Source organism: Seriola lalandi, unplaced genomic scaffold (assembly GCF_002814215.2).
Source record: "Seriola lalandi dorsalis isolate HSWRI2012SDOR001 ecotype SW California unplaced genomic scaffold, Sedor1 jcf7180002054873, whole genome shotgun sequence".
In the NCBI taxonomy this organism is placed as follows: domain Eukaryota; kingdom Metazoa; phylum Chordata; class Actinopteri; order Carangiformes; family Carangidae; genus Seriola; species Seriola lalandi.
In genome coordinates this window covers 219,517-239,516 of record NW_019525426.1, presented here as the reverse complement: position 1 = coordinate 239,516, position 20,000 = coordinate 219,517, and the positions used below count along the sequence as shown (strand labels likewise).

At 42.4% G+C, this 20,000-nt stretch overlaps 2 protein-coding genes across 2 annotated transcripts in view; one reads left to right on the top strand and one right to left on the bottom strand.

Moving 5' to 3' along the window:
- Positions 1–17,193, top strand: part of wwox (WW domain containing oxidoreductase) — a 131,454-nt gene extending 114,261 nt beyond the window's left edge. The window contains exon 9 of the mRNA XM_023428331.2: positions 15,659–17,193. Coding sequence (XP_023284099.1) covers positions 15,659–15,850 — 192 coding nt within the window. The 3' untranslated portion in view covers positions 15,851–17,193. The remainder of the gene's footprint in view (positions 1–15,658) is intronic.
- The window catches only part of LOC111671253 (transcription factor Maf), a 52,248-nt gene continuing 49,241 nt past the window's right edge, over positions 16,994–20,000 (bottom strand). The window contains exon 3 of the mRNA XM_023428332.2: positions 16,994–17,124. The gene's annotated coding sequence lies outside the window, so the exon portion shown is untranslated. The remainder of the gene's footprint in view (positions 17,125–20,000) is intronic.

The following is a 20,000-nucleotide window of genomic DNA, read 5'->3' as shown; positions in this document are numbered from 1 at the left end:
GTCTGAGGAGGCAGCGTGCTCTCCTGGGCCCCACACACAAACACACACAGTTACCTTGGCGCTTAAAATATGATGATATGACTGTATGAGAGTATGTATGTATTGCTCACAGCGTATGACTAACTGCCTGTGTCTCTGTCAGTTTCGTATGCATTGTTGCCTTGGCTCATGGAGAAGATGATGTTTTCATAGCGGTCCATTGTGACCTTGGTGGTGTAAACGGGTTTGTAATGTAATCATGGGCGGAGGAGAGGAGCTGCTCTGACAAGAAACCATAAACAGGCTAATAGATGCATGCCATGCTATCGTGACACATCTCACACATCACATCATAGCATATGCCATGGCACACACACACACACACACTGTACATTGAGGTCAGGTGTGATAAAATTGCAATTTTTGCCCGTCAATCTACACTCAGTAACCCATAATGACAAAGTGAAATCATGTTTGTCAAATTTTTGCAAGTGATTAGCAATAAAAAAAAATTAATTCAGTACTTTATAGAAGCCCTTGTGGCAGCAATTACAGCTTCCATTCTACTTGGGTAAGTCTCTACAAGCTTTGCACACCTGGATTTGGACAGTTTATCCCATTCTTCCCGGGATATCCTCTCAAGCTCCATCATATTGCACAGGAGGTGTCAGTGAACTGCCATAATGGGGTGTAAGTCTGGGCTTAGTGTGGGCCACTCAAGCACAGTCAGAGACTTGGTCCAAAGCCACTCCAGCATTGTCTTGGCTGTATGCTTCAGGTCACGGTGAACCGTTGCCCCAGTCTCAGGTCACGTGAGCTCTGGAGCAGGCACTGTAGGGATGGTGTTAGCCAGGGGATGAGGTCATGATTCCCTAGACATATAGTGCCTGGACTTTTGCTCAAAGATTAAATTTTTGTCTCATCATACCAGAGAATCTTTTTCCTCATGCTCTGAGTCCTTTCAGTGCTGCTTGGCAAAATCCAAGCAGGCTGTCAAATGCTTTTTACAAGTAGCTTCCATGTAGCCACTCTACCACAAAGGCCTGATTGCTGGAGTGCTGTCGAGATGGTCGTCCTTCTGCTTCTCCCATCTCTGAAGAGCACTTCTAAAGCTCTTTTAGAGTGACTGTTTGTTTCCTGGTCACCTTCGTGACCAAAGCCTCTCTTACCCAGTTACTCAGTTTGGCCAGACAACTCCAGGAAGAGTCCTGGTGGTTCCATTTCATCCCTTTTAAATGAAATCTACAGCACAATAACGTGAAGAAAGTGAAAGGTTCTGAGTACTATCTGTTTGTAAAAGAGAGAGAGAGAGAGAGAGAGAGAGAGAGAGAGAGAGAGAGAGAGAGCATCAACATGTAAATATGAACACTCCAAACACTTTCATGCACACACTGTATGTATGCTCACATTACCCCCTGTGTGGAGAATGACAGGCTCTTTCGGGGGTACGACTTTCTCCCCATGCTGTTTGTCTTTAGGGTCACGTCCTGCCCTCTAACTCCTGACCCCTGACCTTTGATCTTAGTCCGTCAGCCAGCAGACACCAGCTCTGAGCTGACAGCTCCCAAAGCCCACTGACCCCAAAAGCAGAGAGAGAGAGAGAGAAGGATAGAGAGAGGGGGGAGACGGAGCTGTGACCGTCGACCTCTCTTGGAGGGGGAGCAGTGTACACCCAGCGAGAGTGACAGTTTACCTGTTCAGAGAGGTCAGGAAGAGAGAGAGAGAAACAAAAAAAAAACAGATCTTATTTATGAAATATGAAAAGCAAAGTGAGGGGAAATGAAAAAAGAAAGGGATGTGAGGATTGAGGAGAGGGGAGAGAGGGGGGAGGCGGAGGAGGTGAGGAATGAGGTGGGAGGACAAACATGGGTGAACCTGGCTAGTGGAGGTCACACTCTGCCTGAGGAGACAGGTGCCTCAAGATTAGCCTCCACATTAATGGCCTTTACTTACTCTCTCTCACTCACACACACACACACACACACACACACACACTCACACACACATGCATACGTGGCACCAGCCAGTGCTAGAGAACTCCTATACCACAGGGACGTGGAACTAGTGAGAACACAGCTCTGACTCTCATATCCTATTTATACATCCTTTCCTGTACATTACAATCCTATTTAGCTCGCCCTGCTTCCTACACAATCCTATTTATGGACTCACCCCCACCCCGCCACCTCCGCACACCCCCCTTCCACTCTCAAATCCTATTTGTGTGCCCTCTCCTCCCGTATGCAGGTGCCATCTATCCAAAAGGCTGCCTACTGGGTGTGTACGCTGTGATTCAGATGAGTGTGTGTGTTTGTGTGTGTGTTCACCAGTGATTTGTGTGTTAATGTAGCATTGAAATTGGAGTGTTCCACCCAGGAATAAGAGAAACACTGTTCTTGGACTCTTGTGTTTGCAAACATCAGTCAGTTGTTCTCTGGCTAACTAAGAAGCTTTTTTTTTTGGTCTCTAAAGGCAAACAAGCTTGAATTTCACATCATTATGCACTGATAGGAAACACTGTCCAATCAGTCTTTCTTCTAAAGATGAAACAATCCCAAAGAGTTAATGTGAGACTGGAGTTACTTGCCCTCTACCACAACCTCTGCTATCTGATGAAATACATTGCACATCCCTATATCTGCATTCATAAATCGTCCATAAGTAAAGATGAGTGTCTGTGTCTTCTGTCCCGTCCTATCTCCACCTGTCCCTGTGACAGGCCTCTTATCCCCCATTAGTGTATTTAAACAGGACAAAGTGCCTGTCCATATCAGGGACCTGTCTCCACCTGGCTCCCCTACCTGTCACTCACCCAGCCTTATGAAAGCATCCTCATTCTGTTTGAAGGTGGGAGATGAAAGGAGAACAGCAGTCAGGGACCTGGTTGGCCTGACAGACCGGATTAGAGTGGCCGATCCGGGAGAGAGAGGTATGAGGGAGGAGAGAGAAGGGCGAGGATGTTCGTGCCTAACTGGCATTTTAGAGGAAGAGGTCAAGGAAAGGTATATGTAGAGCAAGGGTCTGTGCCTGTCTTTATTAGGAAGGAGGAAGGAAGGTGTAGCAAAGTGGGCGTGGAAACCAGTGTGCCGGTCCACATGAGAGAGATAGGTGCTGGTTGGCAGTTGAGGGATTTGTGTCTCTCAGACACAGGTAATGATGAGCCAGCAACAAAAAACTCAACATGCCGACACACCATCTTCTTCTGATGAAATGGAAAGGAAGACAGACGGGCCGCCGTAGCACAAGGTTAAAGAGCTCACTGCATACCGCTGCTGTATCGCCCCTACTTTGTATACACAGCTGGACTAGTTCAAGTTATATTGATGCCCAGCGCAAGTTTTAGGCAAAGGATTTCAAACAAGTGATATATGACGTCTCCCATTTGGCAGACATTTTTATCCAAAGCCAACACCGGAGTGAAATAGTGTGAGTGAGCTGAATTTATTAATCATTCAATTAACTAAATGTTCCTTCTTGGTATGGTTCAGATGAATGGACTGTCAGTCTTTAATGCAATCTAATTCTCAGCACACCTCAAGAGAGATGCTGTGAACGTAACTGCTCTGCAACTCTTTAATTTCTCTCACTCTCTCACTGCCTTTCACCTGCATTACTCATTCCCGGTACGCTTTTGTCACATTCATTTTTTGCTTTATTATTTCTCTGCATCTTGCAGTCTCCATCTAGACTCTTCTCTCCAGTAGCAACAGTTTAAGTCGCCCTGTAGCCTCCTATCTTTATCTCTCTCCCTCTGTGTCTCTTTCTTACCTCCCCTCCTCAGATAGAGTCTTCCTCTGTGTCTTTGGGGCCGGCTGGTAAAGACAGTCAGGGCAGTCGATCGTATCAGACTATCAGGCCAGTTCAACCATAAATTACCTGCAGCTAACAAAGCGTGCTGCTGTAACTATTACACAGGCAGTCAAAGTCACCCCGGCCCACACGGCTAGGCTACACACTCTGACACACTGAATGATTGCAGGCCAGAGAGAGTGCTGTGTTTGTGTGCATCTGGTCAGCCGCACACTGAGATTTTAATATTTACCAGATGCAACTTTGAACGGGGGGGGGGGTAAAAAGGGTAATAATGCAGTAGAGACAGAGGCAGATGATGACCAAATATTAGCATGGTAGCTTAGTAACAAGCAGCAAAACCTTTATATGATTTCAGAATTACTATTAAAGCCAGACAGTTATATTCACATAACTTTGAGATCAACCATTCTGGCATAGATTTCACAAACATTATTGTTAAACATTGGAAAACATTCTGTGTTCTGTGTACTGTGTTCATTTGATAACATTGCTGTATTTGAAATACCTTTTCAGCTCACCCAATCACACTTTAAATAGAAATATTTAAAAGTAATAGTAGAAGAAGTTGTAGGAAAAAAAACGTAAAATATGAAGATGAAATGAAACCGCCATCTCCAGTGAAAGCCAGAATTTATGCAATTTACAGCTCAAGCGGCTGGAAATTTATCATTTCATTCTGTCATTTAATTAAGAATATCCAGAAGAGTAGTTTTACACAACTTCTCTTTGAAATATTTGAAACATGTCTACTTGATGAAATAAGATCTGCCAAATTGTTTGAGTTGATTGTTGAGTCAGTCCGTTTAAATATTTTATGCCAAAATTGTTGCAAATGGTCAATGAGCCTCAATAACTCAGAACACGATCGATAATACTTTACACTGCCTGAAAGTACACACCCTCCTCTGTCATTAGCCATAACCATCCACGTTAATAGTCAGAAGGTATTGGAAAGTAATTAGAAATGTATCCATGGTTAATTTAAATGGGTCTTCATTCAGCTGGTGTTGGGGCAGTGTCCGCTGTGTTCCTGTATGTTTAACTGTTTGTTGTGTTAGAGACAGAGCAGTGCGTCTCCGTCGCCCAACTGTATGTGCAGGTCTGTGTTACTTGCTAATTGAGAGCGTGTTCTGTGCTGCAGCTCTGCCCCGGAGGTTAGTGTTAGCACACACACACTGTAGCAGGACAAATGAGAATACACCCCACCATCTGCCCAAGAGAGACACTCCCTTGCCCTCTCCTTGTCCCTCTACCCTTGTCCCCCCCCCACTCCTTTTACTCTTTTCGTCTCATTTTTATTCCTTCCCTCATGCTACCACCTCTCTTTCCACCCTCCCACACCTCTCTCTCTCTTTTCAATGTATGTTGTATCCCATCTTCCCACAGTTTGATCCTCCTTTCTGTCTCTGTACCACCTCCTCATTTCTGCCACTCTTGTTTCCTCTGTCCTCTTTTCTGCCACCTGCCTCTCTCCATCCTGAGTGAGCCAGTGGGAGGTGTGTTTGTGTTGTGGTGTGGGGGTTCAGGCTGTCGTGTTAAGGTGTTACCGTACTCCGACCGCAGACTTTCAGAATGTTTCGTGGGCGCGATCCATAGGGGCTGACACCGAAGGTGACCCCCGGTCGGTAACCTTGGAGACCAACTTTATTAAAATGAATTTGAGTAGAGGGGCCGTCCTGACAGCAGCATAATTACATCGCAGAGCATCAGCACTAATTTATGCAGCCCGCATTCAACCGGTCAGGAGTGCCGAGATGGGGTCAGCGTAGACGCACACACACACACACACACACACACACACACACACACACACACACACACACACACATTCACAGTAGCATTCTGGGACACACACTCTCACATTGACTCAAAAACACACACACATACAACTGGATCAGCATACCAATAAAAATAGATAAATACATTCAGTTTCTTCTTACACTGCACAATACACCAGCTCATCCCTCTGTAGTGTTTTTACTGCTTTGAGGGTCAATATGTGTTTAAATGTGAGTAACATGCATATATGACCTGCGTGTGTGTGTGTGTGTGTGTGTGTGTGTGTGTGTGTGTGTGTGTGTGTTCATGCTCCAGAGAGTCAGTGCGTGTGAGTATATTTAGCAGTGTTATAGAGACAGGCGCTGGACAAGTTTTATTAGTGTCACAGCTGGAAAAGTGCAGCAGAGAGACGACTCAAAGGCACATCAAATACAGACCGCAGATTCACACATTAAATACTGCAAGTTTGCTCTTGTTTCTCTCTAAAGTTTAATGTGTTTAATCAATAAATAAAATGAGAAAAAAAAAATCTTAATCTGCACAAATTTTCACTGTAGTGGTCTGAATGAACAGGATTCTCCTGCATCTCATTCTTCTCATTGGTTTGGCTCCTTTCTAGCACCTCAGTTTATTTTGATCAGTATTGTCAGACCCCCCTTGAAGCTTGGAATGTGGTCTCGGTCTCCTCCTCCCTTTACCATACCTTCTAATGTAGTTCTGTGGCCCACCAAACATGCAAGCATCCACTTTGACCCACTCAAATTTAAATGTTTAGCTGAGCCATACTTCCGGACTTGACCATAAATGACAAGAGTGACTTAAAGTATTTTCTTGCAGTCTTGTTTGTGACAGCTTTTCATTTCGCTTACAGCTCACACATTCTGATTTCCATCACTTTTACTCATGTATTGATTGGTAAGTTCCTCCATTAACAAAGATCCATAATGAGGAAAAACAATTCTGATAATGTGTAAGTGGTTTACAACCTCGCTGCAGCACAAAGTGTTCAGCCATCCTCTCCTTGATCACAACTGAGCCTCTGTTCTGATAAGTTTCCACTCCCCAGTCCTGAATCTCGCCATGACTGGTCTCATCTGTAAAGGATAAAGCAAGAGATGGACTGAAATGTGAAGCTGGGATGAGTGGAGTGGGGAGAGAGGAAGAAGAAGAAGAGGGGGTCAGAGGAAGAGGAGCAGGAGAAAGTGCAGTAGAGGAGAGTAAAAGGAGGTGAAGAAGGAAGGGGGTGGGGGGGGCGACATGGATATATGTCACAGCTCCAGTCACTCCATTGTAGCCGTTGTGACCAAGGGCACACTAATCTATCCCATTAGCAGATCTCTCCAACTCTCTCATAATGTTACCGCTAGCTGCTCTCCTGTGACGTGTTCTTGGTTTGTGTGTGTGTGTGTGTGTGTGTGTATGTGTGTGTGTGTGTGTGGGTGTGTGTGTGTGTGTGGGTGTGTGGGGAGAAAGAGAGAGACAGAGGCTGAGTTTGTGTGAGAGTGTAGGTAAGAGACAGTGTGAATGAGACAGAATGCTTTCGTGCGTGTGTGTGTGTGTGTGTGTGCGTGCGTGTGCGTGCGTGTGTGTGCGTAATGACAGTTCAGCTAGTTGCTCTCCTGTGAAAATGACACGTTCCTGCCAAATTAATATCATTACTATCAGAGTTTAATGGGCCAGTGCTGCCTTCTTATTTAAAACAGAACATCCCTCTCTCGACCTCCATCACGAGGTAAGGGGGGGTGGGAGAATGGGTGAGAGGCTAAATGAGCAGGATAGACAATGTAAAAAGACAGTTTTTTACTCTACCATGGCCATAAAGAGGAAGATGAGCTGAAGTCAGGGTTGAGATGAGCTTGACTGCAAACAAACAAAAATATTGAGGATGAAAAACACATCGTTCATCTGTGAAGGAAAGAGCTTAGAAAAAAAAATAAAGATCTTATGAACATTTTAACGTGCAAATGAAACCCACTGTTTGTGCATTCAGTTGGACTAAACTACTTATCATTCACAGTTTTTTTTTCCCCCAACCATGTCAGTCATTTGCCTAAAAATACATTTCCCTTTGCTGCTTTGTGTGATAGCTTTAAAATGTATCTCTGCTCTGTTGAACATTGGGGCTTCCCTCCCAGTTGTAATGTTAAATTTTGGGATTGTATTCTTAGTAATTGTTACAGCTGGGTGCATGTCTGCTGTTGGAGTGACGGCTGGTATCATCACTGGTACTTAACATAACAAAAAGCCAGATAATGTTTGCATTGTGTTTGGTGTGTTCGGGGGCTCCTGCCTTTTCTGCAGAGGATTTTGGAGGTTTTTGGCTCTTGGGAGCATTTTTCTTTCATAGATGGTGTTTTACAGTACGCTTTTCTGGTCATTGGTTTTTATTTTCTTTTACAGTACTTTTCAGTAGGTGTGTGTACAGTGTGAGCAGTCTGTTAGGGTGTCATTCTTCACTTGGAGTCGGCACTGTGATAATGAGTTCATTTGGAAACCCACTCTGCGGGCTGTCTGTGCATGTGGGTGCACACATGGCTGTGTTTGCACATGTGTGCACATTTGCACAGTTTGTATTTGTGTGAATATAACTATTGCACACTACATTGTATGTGTGTGTGATTTTTTTTTTTCTTTTGGTAAGTGTGTGTGTGTGTGTGTGAGATTCTGAGTATGGGAATATGTCAGATTGCCGCAGGAGACCAATTAGCTGGTGCATCAGTGAGGAGGTGAGCATACACACACCTGTGTGTGGCCCTATTACACCAGCTCATCACACACTCACATACCAACACACAGACAGCATTGCTCTGCTCATAATAACAACATACTGACACTTACAGTACATTGACCATATGGAATAATGACTCCGCTGTGCCAAACTGTCAGACGTGAGTCACCAGCATGTGTTATTTCAACCAGGTGTTACTAACTTAACCAACTTTTCTGAATTATGGCTTATCTTACTGCTGCTGAATGGTTGTCGTTAGCAATATGTACTTTACATCGGAGCGTTTCTTTGCTCAAAACTGCACGACTTGTAGCATTCATACAAAGTAGATGTGATCAAAGAGTGATTCAATCCAAACTTTGAGGTGTCGTGCGCTGACGCAATCAGGTGAGAGTGAAAAAGCAGATCACAGCCAATAAAGCAGCCAGGCCTCTTCATGTATAATTCAGATCTTTTATGGCAGGCTATGCACCCATATGGGCATGCTAAAGGAAGACTAAGGCCATTTCCAGCCAGAGAAAAGCCCTTTTAAAAGCTAATCCCTGTGCCAGAGTCCTGCTCCTTTTACTGCTCCTCTTTAATGAATAGGTGTCCAATAAGGCCTTTTATTGTCTTAGCATATGTTGCTTTTATTAGGGGAAAATAATTAGGTTGTGCGGATCACTTCGAAAGTCCTCTCGCAAGATAAAAATGAGATAGTTTCACAGTCGCTGCGCAAGTCCTTCTGACTCCCCGTCGTTTTCCCCTTGGATGCCTTGTGTCCTAGCTCCCTCATCTCCTCTTCTCCTTCTCTTCGTGCTCCTTCTCCTTGTCCCTCCTCTCATCGTTATGCCTCCCCTCCTCCTCTCCTTCTTGTCCTTTGCATTCCCTCCACCTCGTTCCTCACTTCCTCTTCTATTGTTCCCTCGAACATGTGGGCATTAAATGTATGCAGGGATGTCGCATTGGACTGCACATTTACACACACACACACACACACACACACACACACACACACACAGCAGATGAACAATCACGGTGTGACAGGAGGCTGTTGATGACTGACACTCGGTTGATCTTATCTGGCGCAGAAGGGGTAAAGGGAGGGCAGCAGAGAAAGAGAGAGAAATAGCGCAGGGGGGGTTTCTGCGGTGCTTTGTGTTGTGTTCCTGTCACTCCTACATGGTTTACCCCTCTGCTCCTTTCTCTCTCTCTGCCTTCTCATCTTAGACCATATCACTCTGCTCACTTATATAGAAAGAAAGAGTGTCATCTGTGATCTGGGACTCCAGGGAAAGAGATCCATTTACTCACCTACTATGACCGTTTACCCATGAGACCTCAGCTACAGCAGCTCTGTATGCCCAGTCCTGTAAGTTATGGGGCTGGAGGGGGGATGGGACTGCAGGGGAATAGGGATCTGCAGAGGGCTGATGGAAAAGAAGGGGCCGAGGAAGGAGCAGGGGGCAAGGCAGACAGACGGAGAGCGATTGAGCGGGCATGATGAAGGAACGGATAGAGAAGCAGGGAGGGAGGAGGCTGATCCTTCCATCCTGTCCTTAATGCCCCTCAGGGGAGCACGCTGCCAGTAGGTGAGTATTAGCCATCAGCCAGTGGGCTAATGGAGGGTATGAAATAGAGTTTACTACATACAGATGACCAGGGGTAGACTAATCACTGGGGAGACTCATGATGAGGAAAGCTGGTCATTCTCTAGGGGTCTGAACAAAGTCTCAGTCACATTATGGACATGGATTTATTTTTTATTCCAGACTGATGGATGTGTGGAAATGAATAATCTGCTCCCCTCATAATACTTTCTTACTGAAATTATTTTATTGTGCTAGAACAGACAAAACGCACAGTACAGTCACTTGCTTTTGTCTAGTGTGACCTTTGTCCTACCTCAGTCAGGGTGACAGAGGTCACCGTGGAGTCAGAGGGGTGAGTGTCACGGTGCTTTCTGAAGTGTGCGCTGAGGTGTTTGAGGTGCTAATCTCCTCTGCTCTTGGTTGAGTGGTCAAGCTGAATGGAGGGACAGCTTGTTTATCTGAGGGGACCGCATTACCCAGGATTCCCTCTACAGCTGGGCCAGGCACGCTCAGCTGAGCTGTCAACTCGCAGAGGTTACCACGGCTGAGGGTAAAGATTACTTTACACACACACACACACACACGCACGCACACACAACCACAGGAATACACAGGAGAAGCTTATGATTTCAATGGTTATTTATTAAATGTAAAATATCTTTAGCACAGATTAAAAATCAGACACCTCCATCTATTTTAAACATCACAGGTTGAAAAAAAACATTCCTGAAACAGAATCACAATCCCTTTGAGTCCCACTTTCAGGATAGCTAGTCCACGAGGCTGGGCAGAGGGCTGAGGCAAAAACCGCACTCCTCCTGAACCCTTTGCTGGGGCTACAAGCCTGGAAGTACTTTCCAAATGCATGCTGTAGCCTTTTTACACTGGATTGTAGAAAATGTTTTTTTTATTCAGCAAGTACCTTTACAATTCAGGTGTTTTAGCAGTTATAGATCTGATTTTAAAAAAAATCTGTAGCTTACATGTCTGTTTTCCTAAAACCGGACTGTGTCTAAAACAGGGTAAAATAGTATTTGCAAGAAAGTGTTTACCTTATAGAACACCACAGTGGGTACTTCAAATCTGAGGATGTTGCTTGTCTGTGATTGACAGGTTACCAAACTTCAAGCCAACTAACAAAAGTTATTTTTGGTTCTGACCAAAAATGTTTCCTGGGCCCGCTGCATATTCAGTGGGCCTTCACATGACAAGCATGGACATATGCTGCAATGATCTGTGGTTCATGCCAGAAACTGAACTTCTCACATTGTGTCCCAGGCATAAATAGCTTTGTCCGTTTTGCCAACATTTAGCACGGCTGCTGAATTGGAGTGCCATCACAGAGGTCAGCTGGTGAATGCTCCCCCTCTCCTCTCTGCTCTGCCTCAACCCTCGCTGCTGTACAAATGCCAACTGACAACAACTGACACAGATGGTGAGCAGAAACACAGAAGGACAGGCAAAGGAAGAGAACCACCCACAGGAGTAAGAAAACAGGAAGACTCTACACACACTGTCCAAGAGAGGATATTGCCTGACAACATTATCAACTCATGTATTTTAAACCTTTTTAATTTGAATCTTTTCTTTTTTTTTTCTACTTTTTTAAATAATTCATTTTTTTTCAGCACATGCCATATGAGAATTTGGGGATTATAAAAGTACCTGAAAGAATTGCTAGGTTTTCAGCATGCATAGCTGTTCGTATTTACAAGTTTGTATGTACAGGGATGGGCCAAAAACAGACTGCTCTACAGTACTGGGTTTATTTACATCCAGGTCAGAGGGAGAGGTCAATGTCATAACTACAGATGTGGGGTGAGGGGTCACATGCATAGGGTCAGAGAAAGCTCATATGGCTGAGTACAACTTGGATGATGAAGACACAGAACAGAACACGGCAAAGTAACATTACTGTTAATTCAACAACATCACATCTCCCCCACTTCCCCTTTTTGCTTTTGAATACGCTCAATAAGGAGTTTTCAACAACTGATTATTGCGTAACACTATACAAGGACATTTCTATTGCAAGTCCATGAGGTCCTTGGGTAATGAGTCAATACTGACATTGGAAGACTTGGATCTGATCCCAGAGCAGTTCCAGAGCCATAGTAGTGGAGCCCAGGCTAAGTGCAGGCTCTTTGCTGCTTATCTACAGTCAGCTTATTGCAGGGTACTTTTTATGGATTTCCTCTGTATTTGGGTGTTTTTATTACCCACGAAAGCAGATATACACAAAAGTAAGTAAAATCTGCTCTCACTTGATATAGTCCTGCTCCTTTGGTTTGTCATATTGCTGTGATCTTTGTGTTTTATTTTTAGCATAGAGGATAATTTTGGATTTAGGGTGAACCTCATCTGTCCCATCTTCTCCTCTCCCCGAAATCAGTGTGGTAGTAGCAGAGCTCTTGTTCTTTTGGGGAATGTCCGATTGAAGTCTCGGGTCATTCAAGTCCTGGTCAAGTCTCATGTCTTCATCTGAGTCTTTCAGGTTTCTGAAGGCTGACTGTGCTCACTAATGACACAGCACTACACCTAGAGGATTTAATTGTTTGTATTTCAAAACCGAGACCATACAAAAAAAAAAAAAAAAAAAAAAAAAAAAAAAAAACTATAAATGTTAAACTAAATGCTAAAGTCGTGCCAATTCGTGCCAGAGAAGACTTGGAGGACTCCGAATAAAATATCTGAGGCGGGACCTTGTGAGTGGCTTCCTGAACAGGCCATTTGCACAGCAATAGGCGGGGAACAACACACTCATAAATTTGATCACAATGATTATGTAAATGCACTTAAATTACTACAAGTGTTTGCATTAACCTTTAACATGGCAAACTGCTGCATATTGTTATAATTAGTCTTAGTATCAGAGATGAGTCCACATCAAATCTCAAGTCCCCGTTTCTGCAACTTAAGTCTGAGTCAAGTCAGAGTCTACAGCTCTGGGTAATAGAGAACAACTCTTAAACACTACGGATGTTTTTTTCTGAAAACTACTGTACACAAGGTAATGATTCACATTTAGTTGCAGAAGATAAAAAGACACAGCAAAGTCCCTCAGTTTGTAGACAGCTAAACTTACAGGCATAATCTTACAGTTTCACATGGGTTAGAAGTGGCCGTTTCACCAGAGATGTGTATGATGCACACTGGTTCGGTGACATTACCTTTCATGTAGATTGTCCCAAGTGTTTATCTGTCCGTGCTCGTGTGCGGGCGCATGCACATGTGAATATGTGTTTGTGTGTACTTGTGTAATGTAAGTGCATCAAGGTTGTTGCGCAACCCCTCTTGTTCTTTTTCCCACTACCTCACACACCCCTTGCCTCCTATCTGCAAACACACATGCGCACACACACACAATGATAGATGGCTGTGGTGGGTGGCTGAGCATGTTAATGCCTAATCTCATCAGCCTTATCTTCTACAGAGGTCGCAAGGTCAAGTGGTGAGGGAGATGAGCTAAACACCAATAAGATAGCACATTGCTGGACAGTCCACGTTTGTGCTGTTTGTCCTCTTACCACTGACTGGACTGCAGCAGCCTGCAAAGAAACAGTCGTACAGACTCTTGCTTTTCAAGGAAAAATTATTTGAAAAAAATACTGAAGTCTTCATTACAAATTCAGCCACACAAATCTGGATTATGAACGTGAAAGTTTTTTTTCTATCAATTTTTCAACTTACAGCAGGACCAGTGTTTGGTAACTGGACACAAACAAACTGCTCTGAAAGTCAGCCAAGTTCAAGGGGGCGTCAGCGAATCAGTGCCTGCAGCACTGAAATCTTCAGTGGAGTTTAAAAGGCATTTAGCTTTCAGACGAGCTAAATCAGATGCCCTAAGCAAGGGAGATGAGTTAAACTGAGCGCGTGTGAACCTGCAACTCGGAGACACTGCTTGGCATTTGTCTGTCTTTGATATGGCGACATGTGATGTGGATGAAGTTATCGCCTCACTGGCAGGTGAGACAGACAGCGGCACACAGAAAGATGCTGCCTTTTCATCTGCTGTTTACCAGCTCTCTCATCACACTGCACTTCAAACACACTCAATCTGCTGCTGCGACGTTACACACCAGGGCTCCTCCTGGCGGAAGTTTACTTAGAGCTCAGAGGGGGTTGCGCGCGTGTTTGCGTGTGTGTGTGTGTTTGTTGATGAGAAAAATATTTCTTGGAATCTGATTTGTGTGTTTTTTTTGTTCCTTGCATTTGCATTTCTGTGCATATTTTTGTACTTGCATGTGAAAGTATAAATGCTTTAGACCTTGATGGATATTTCCACTTCATGTGTATTGGTCTCACAGCTGCTGTAGGAAGCTGTTCAAACAGTTGGCATGTAATGTGGTGCCATTATGCATGTGTGTATGTTTGTGTGTCTTGCCCATGTTTGACTACTGCATATATGGGGTTGTCTCAGTGTGAGCCAGTGCTCTGTGCTAAACACGAGTCCTCAGTCGTCACATCAGTGTTCCCTCTCACTCTCTCTGCCCCCCATCTGACTCTCACTCCCTCTCATTGGGAGATAAAGAGACGAGCCATTTCATGTGGCCGTATAGAAGTCGTCTCCAGCCTCGGAGTTTGCAGGGAAGCTGTCACAGCAGCTTTTAGCCGGAGCTGCAACATGAAAGATCCCTCTTTGAGCAGTTGGGTTATGTGTGTAATTCTCTCTGACGTGTTTATTCTGCTGCAGTTTCAGCTTTCATTTTCAAATGTCACAGAAATCTCTCTCCTCCAAGAATATCCCTACTAATTACTGACTGATGGGGCAGGGTGTATCTGAGAACTTAGCAGGTTGCGCCCAAATACTGTTTCTCTTTCACAGTGTGTCTCGGCTTTAGACAACATGAAACAGAGTCATTTTCTGGGTTGAGACTCGAGTGATTTTCAGGTTTAAACTCGCTTATAAAATAAGAGAGAGGGAAGCCTTACTGAGAGAGAGCTGGAGGGAAGGTCTTGTGACATGTGTGTGTTTGTGTATTGTATGTGAAAATACAACCAACGAACTTCTGATTTAAACACATAGATACAGAATTGTACTTACATCATTTCCAATACTTATTCTCAACTCAACTTTGAAAGCCTGGCCAAACCCATATGCACATCATGTGAAAATATACATATTCGTAACCATGGCATTAAAACCTGCTCTTTTAGGATTTACATAATAGTTGTGGTTTCCCTGTTGATCCCCATCCATACAGGAGCTGGTGTAATTTTCTTGTCCATGTTCTCACGTTTGCTATTGTGAGTCTATACATCTGTAGCATTCACCTGGTCCCATATAGCCAGAGGTCCTGTACACACCGGGTAGAGAAATAAATAAATAAATATATGTATATAAATATATGTACAGTAAGGGGTTATGCTGTTCCCATGGTAATATGACCCAGTCATCATGGGCTACAGGGCAGGGGAGAGACGGCGTTTCTGCGTTTTCCTGTGGACACACTGTCCTGCTGTCTCCTTTTGTCTGTGTGTGTGTGTGTGTGTGTGTGTGTGTGTGTGTGTGTGTGTGTGTGTGTGTGTGTGTGTGTGTGTGTGTGTGTGTGTGTGTGTGTGTCTGTGTGTGTGTCTCACAGAGGACATAGCAATGTGGTCATGATGCAATGTTCGCTGTTCGTCCTCTCTCTTTTTCTCTGGACAGGACACGTCCTAATGTCTGTGTGTCAGTAGATGAGTTCTCCGTAATTTGTCTCCTCCTGCAGGCTGACGCCATCTCGTTGTCTCAGTCTCAGGATTCGCCCACTGAACTTGTATCTCCTTCTGTGTGTTTCTCTGTCCGCAGCAACAAGGGGCGGCCACCACGGTGTACTGTGCCGCAGCCCTGGAGCTGGAGGGGTTGGGAGGCATGTACTTCAACAACTGTTTCCGCTGCCTGCCGTCCATCCAGGCCCAGGACCAGAGCAACGCTGCCAGTCTGTGGGAGCTGAGCGAACGTCTGGTTGCTGAGAGGTCAGCAGGCATACAGGCCCTCTGATGGACGAAGGAGGAGGAGGACGAGGAGGAGTGGGGGGGACTAGCCAAACAGGAATCAAAGAGGAAGGGTGGTGGGTCACGGTGATGTCCAGTTAGGTATAAACTGAATAAAAGATAACTGTACTCTGACTGCACTATACAAGAGAGCTGCCAAACCACAGACGTCCATCTGGATGTGTCATGTCACTACGGGGGCTAAAACACACTACATATACAGTACAGGAAGGGGTTTCATATACACTCAATTGATAAAATATAAATCAAAGTCTGAGTTGTGTTAAGCTCTGCTGTGGTAGTTTACAGTGGGGGGTGGGGGACAGGAGAAGATTTGGGACAAATTCAGGGATCTATTAAACTTTGTTCTGTCTCTGTTTTTGTCTCTGTAGCTTTTTATAACTCTGTCCAATTTCTCTATTCCATGACAGTTTATTTAAAAGAGCAACGTTCAAAAAAGCAAATGACCTGTGTTGTTAACAAGACAGAGTTACTTAATAAGCATACACTCTATGGCATATGCATCTGATTCCAGCAATAGTGCACTATATGGCAAATATTGTGTCTTCCCAATTAATGTCTGTATATTCAGTATCCTCTTGTCTAGCTCTACGTAAATGTTGATGTTTCCTATTGAGATACAGAGAGCATTGGTTAATCATTGTGCTAAATCTTTTTTGGGCACAGAAAAAATGAGGAGTAATGGGCATGTGACACTTATGGATATATAAACACACTAGAGGTATGATTCTTATGGCTATATACATTATTCTGCAATAGTTTTATTTCTTATCAATGTCCCTATTTGTTTACTGTACAATATTTACAATATCCTGATTTCTGGCCATGTGCTAAAGGGGTGTGGACATCATATTTTTTCTGTTTGCTATTTGACTCAACCTAAGTATTAATAATCTATACTCTGGTAAGTCTTAATTACAATTTGGAGGTATTTATGGGACGATCTGTGTCCAGTTGAATACCAAATACAGATGGTGGAGAATCTTATTTCCAGAGCTATGGTCTTTAATTTCTGTGTTTCTTCCCTTGTGGTTTGTCAAGAAAAATGTGAGTGATTTCAGTCTCTTGTTTTTTTTTTTTTGTTTGTTTTGTTTTGTTTTGTTTTTTCACCATTGTTTTAATATTGAACTCTGGCTTTGGGTTTGCTGTGGATTGGGTGCCCTGAAGCCGCTGTTGGGACGCTGTTGAGACATTGTGCTTTATGTCAGTCTGGGTGCCGTAGGTTGCTCTTGAAACATCAGCATTCCAGTGTCATGATATCTGTGAAAACAAAAAAATAACAAAAAGGAGAGAAAGAGAATATTCAATAAAAATCTGTTTTACAGTAAAGTGTGTGTGAAATCCTTTCAACCACAGAAAGTGAAAAGTCCATTCATTTGCAGACCATTAGGGGGAGATATTTGTGTATGGACCTGACAAGTAAGGATCACTGATGTCTGACTAAGTAGGACTGGCATCTACAGAGACACTTTGCTTGATGATACATGTAATAAAACAATAGCATTTTTGTCTTTGCTTTGGTCATATGTCTTCTGTCTCGGTATAAAGCATTCAGGTTCCGTGTGCAACTGGACAGATCAAGCAGTCAACCCCACAGATGACCTGCACTTTCACTCGAACCCTAACCTTAACCTTCAGCTGCCTGTAGGAGTCATTCCTTATTTTAGAAAAGCAGCAGGATGACACACAAACATAACTGAACCGCAATTCATGATTCCTATTTTTGACATCTATTTTTCACCTTGTACTGTCTCTCTCCTTACAGTCTGTCTCTTTTTTCAGTATTTTCTGTCCCTCCTGTGCAGACACACTCACAAAATATCAGTATAGTAAGGCATAAAAACATCAAAAAACGTCATAGTATAGTAAGGCATAAAAACGTCAAAAAATGTCATAGTATGGTAAAGCTTATAAATGTCAATAAAACATCATAGTATAGTAAGGCATAAAAAATGTCGCAGTATAGTAAGGCATACAAATGTGAAAAACGTCACAGTGTGATTGCTGCCGTCACTGCTTTTGACAAATGCATAAAAAAGGATGTTATCTTGGTCAAAGCAAGGACTCTGAACCTGAACATCTAAGAGAAAATATAGATATAAAAGTATTATCATTAGTCACATTGAACACTGATATCTTGCAGAATGGTGGCACCATCACACTAATTTATGAGCATGCAAAGCACTGCATCATGGCATCATGGCCCACATATCTGTCAAATTTCATGTCTATAGCCTTAAAAGTGTTTGAGATATTAATGACTTTGTGTACACCTTACATAGAAATTAGAAAACAATTACGAACAATATCACAGAGTTGTTAACAATTTAATGTGTATGTTTAATGTGCTTTCAGTACCTACTATTATATTGACGTGCAGCAATTAGTCCAACCTAACCAAGATTCGAACTGGCAATCCGCAGTTAAAGTTATCGGCACAAATGGCATCCGCTATATCCACTCAGCTAACAGGGTACATGGACCCCAACATTGAATGGTCACTTATTTAACAATACACTTCAACTTACACAGAACCGAATGGCTGAGCGGACCTCTTGTACTACTGTGATTTAATTAAAAACCATATATTGTATCAACGAAATGATAACTTCTTGAGCACCACAAATCTGTGCACTGTGGTGTTTCTAGCATTAAAAATGTGGAAAGAGGAGTGAGTTTAAAAAAAAAGGCTTTTGCTGAAAATCCGCTCTGAATTTGCATTGCAGTCCATAGGGCAGTAAGAGGGTACTCCCATCGTTCTGAGGCTCACTGAGCAAATTCTGTGAATCCCTGTGCTTTTGTAAGCATATTGCCCGAAAACCATGTAAGAAAAATAATAATTGTAATAATAAAGATTTGGATCTCGTCATAGTATAGTAAAACATGAAAACATCATAGTATAGAAGTGCGTAAGGCATAAAAATGTCAAAAAATGTCATAGTATAGTAAGGAGTAAAAACATCAAAAAATGTCATAGTATAGTAAGGCATAAAAATGTGAAACAAAACTTCATAGTATAGTAAGGAATAAAAACGTCAAAAAATGTCATAGTATAGTAAGGCATAAAAACGTCAAAAAATTTCATAGTATAGTAAGGCGTAAAAACATCTAAAAACGTCATAGTATAGTAAGGCATAAAAATGTGAAACAAAACGTCATAGTATAGTAAGGAATAAAAACGTCAAAAAACGTCATAGTATTGTAAGGCATTAAAACATCAAAAAATATCATAGTATAGTAAGGCATTAAAACGTCAAAAAATGTCATAGTATAGTAAGGCATTAAAAAGTCTAAAAATGTCAAAGTATAGTAAGGAATAAAAATGTCAAAAAATGTCATAGTATAGTAAGGAATAAAAACATCAAAAAACGTCATAGTATAGGAAGGCGTAAAAACATCAAAAAATGTCATAGTGTAGTAAGGCATAAAAAACGTCAAAAAACGTCATACTACAGAAAGGAATAAAAACGTCAAAAAATGTTATAGTATAGTAAGGCATAAAAACGTCAAAAAATGTCATAGTATAGTAAGGCATAAAAATGTCTAAAAATGTCATAGTATAGTAAGGCATAAAAACGTCTAAAAATGTCATAGAATATTAAGGCATAAAAAACGTCAAAAAACGTCATACTACAGAAAGGAATAAAAACGTCAAAAAATGTCATAGTATAGTAAGGCATAAAAACGTCAAAAAAATGTCATAGTATAGTAAGGAATAAAAACGTCAAAAAATGTCATAGTGTAGTAAGGCGTAAAAACATCAAAAAATGTCATAGTATAGTAAGGCATAAAAATGTGAAACAAAACGTCATAGTATAGTAAGGCATAAAAACGTCAAAAAACGTCATAGTATAGTAAGGCATAAAAACGTCTAAAAATTCCATAGTATAGTAAGGCATAAAAATGTGAAACAAAACGTCATAGTATAGTAAGGAATAAAAATGTCAAAAAATGTCACAGTAAGGCATAAAAACGTCTAAAAATGTCATAGTATAGTAAGGCATTAAAACGTCAAAAAATGTCTTAGTATAGTAAGGCATTAAAAAGTCTAAAAATGTCATAGTATAGTAAGGCATAAAAACGTCAAAAAATGTCATAGTATAGTAAGGCATAAAAACGTCTAAAAATGTCATAGT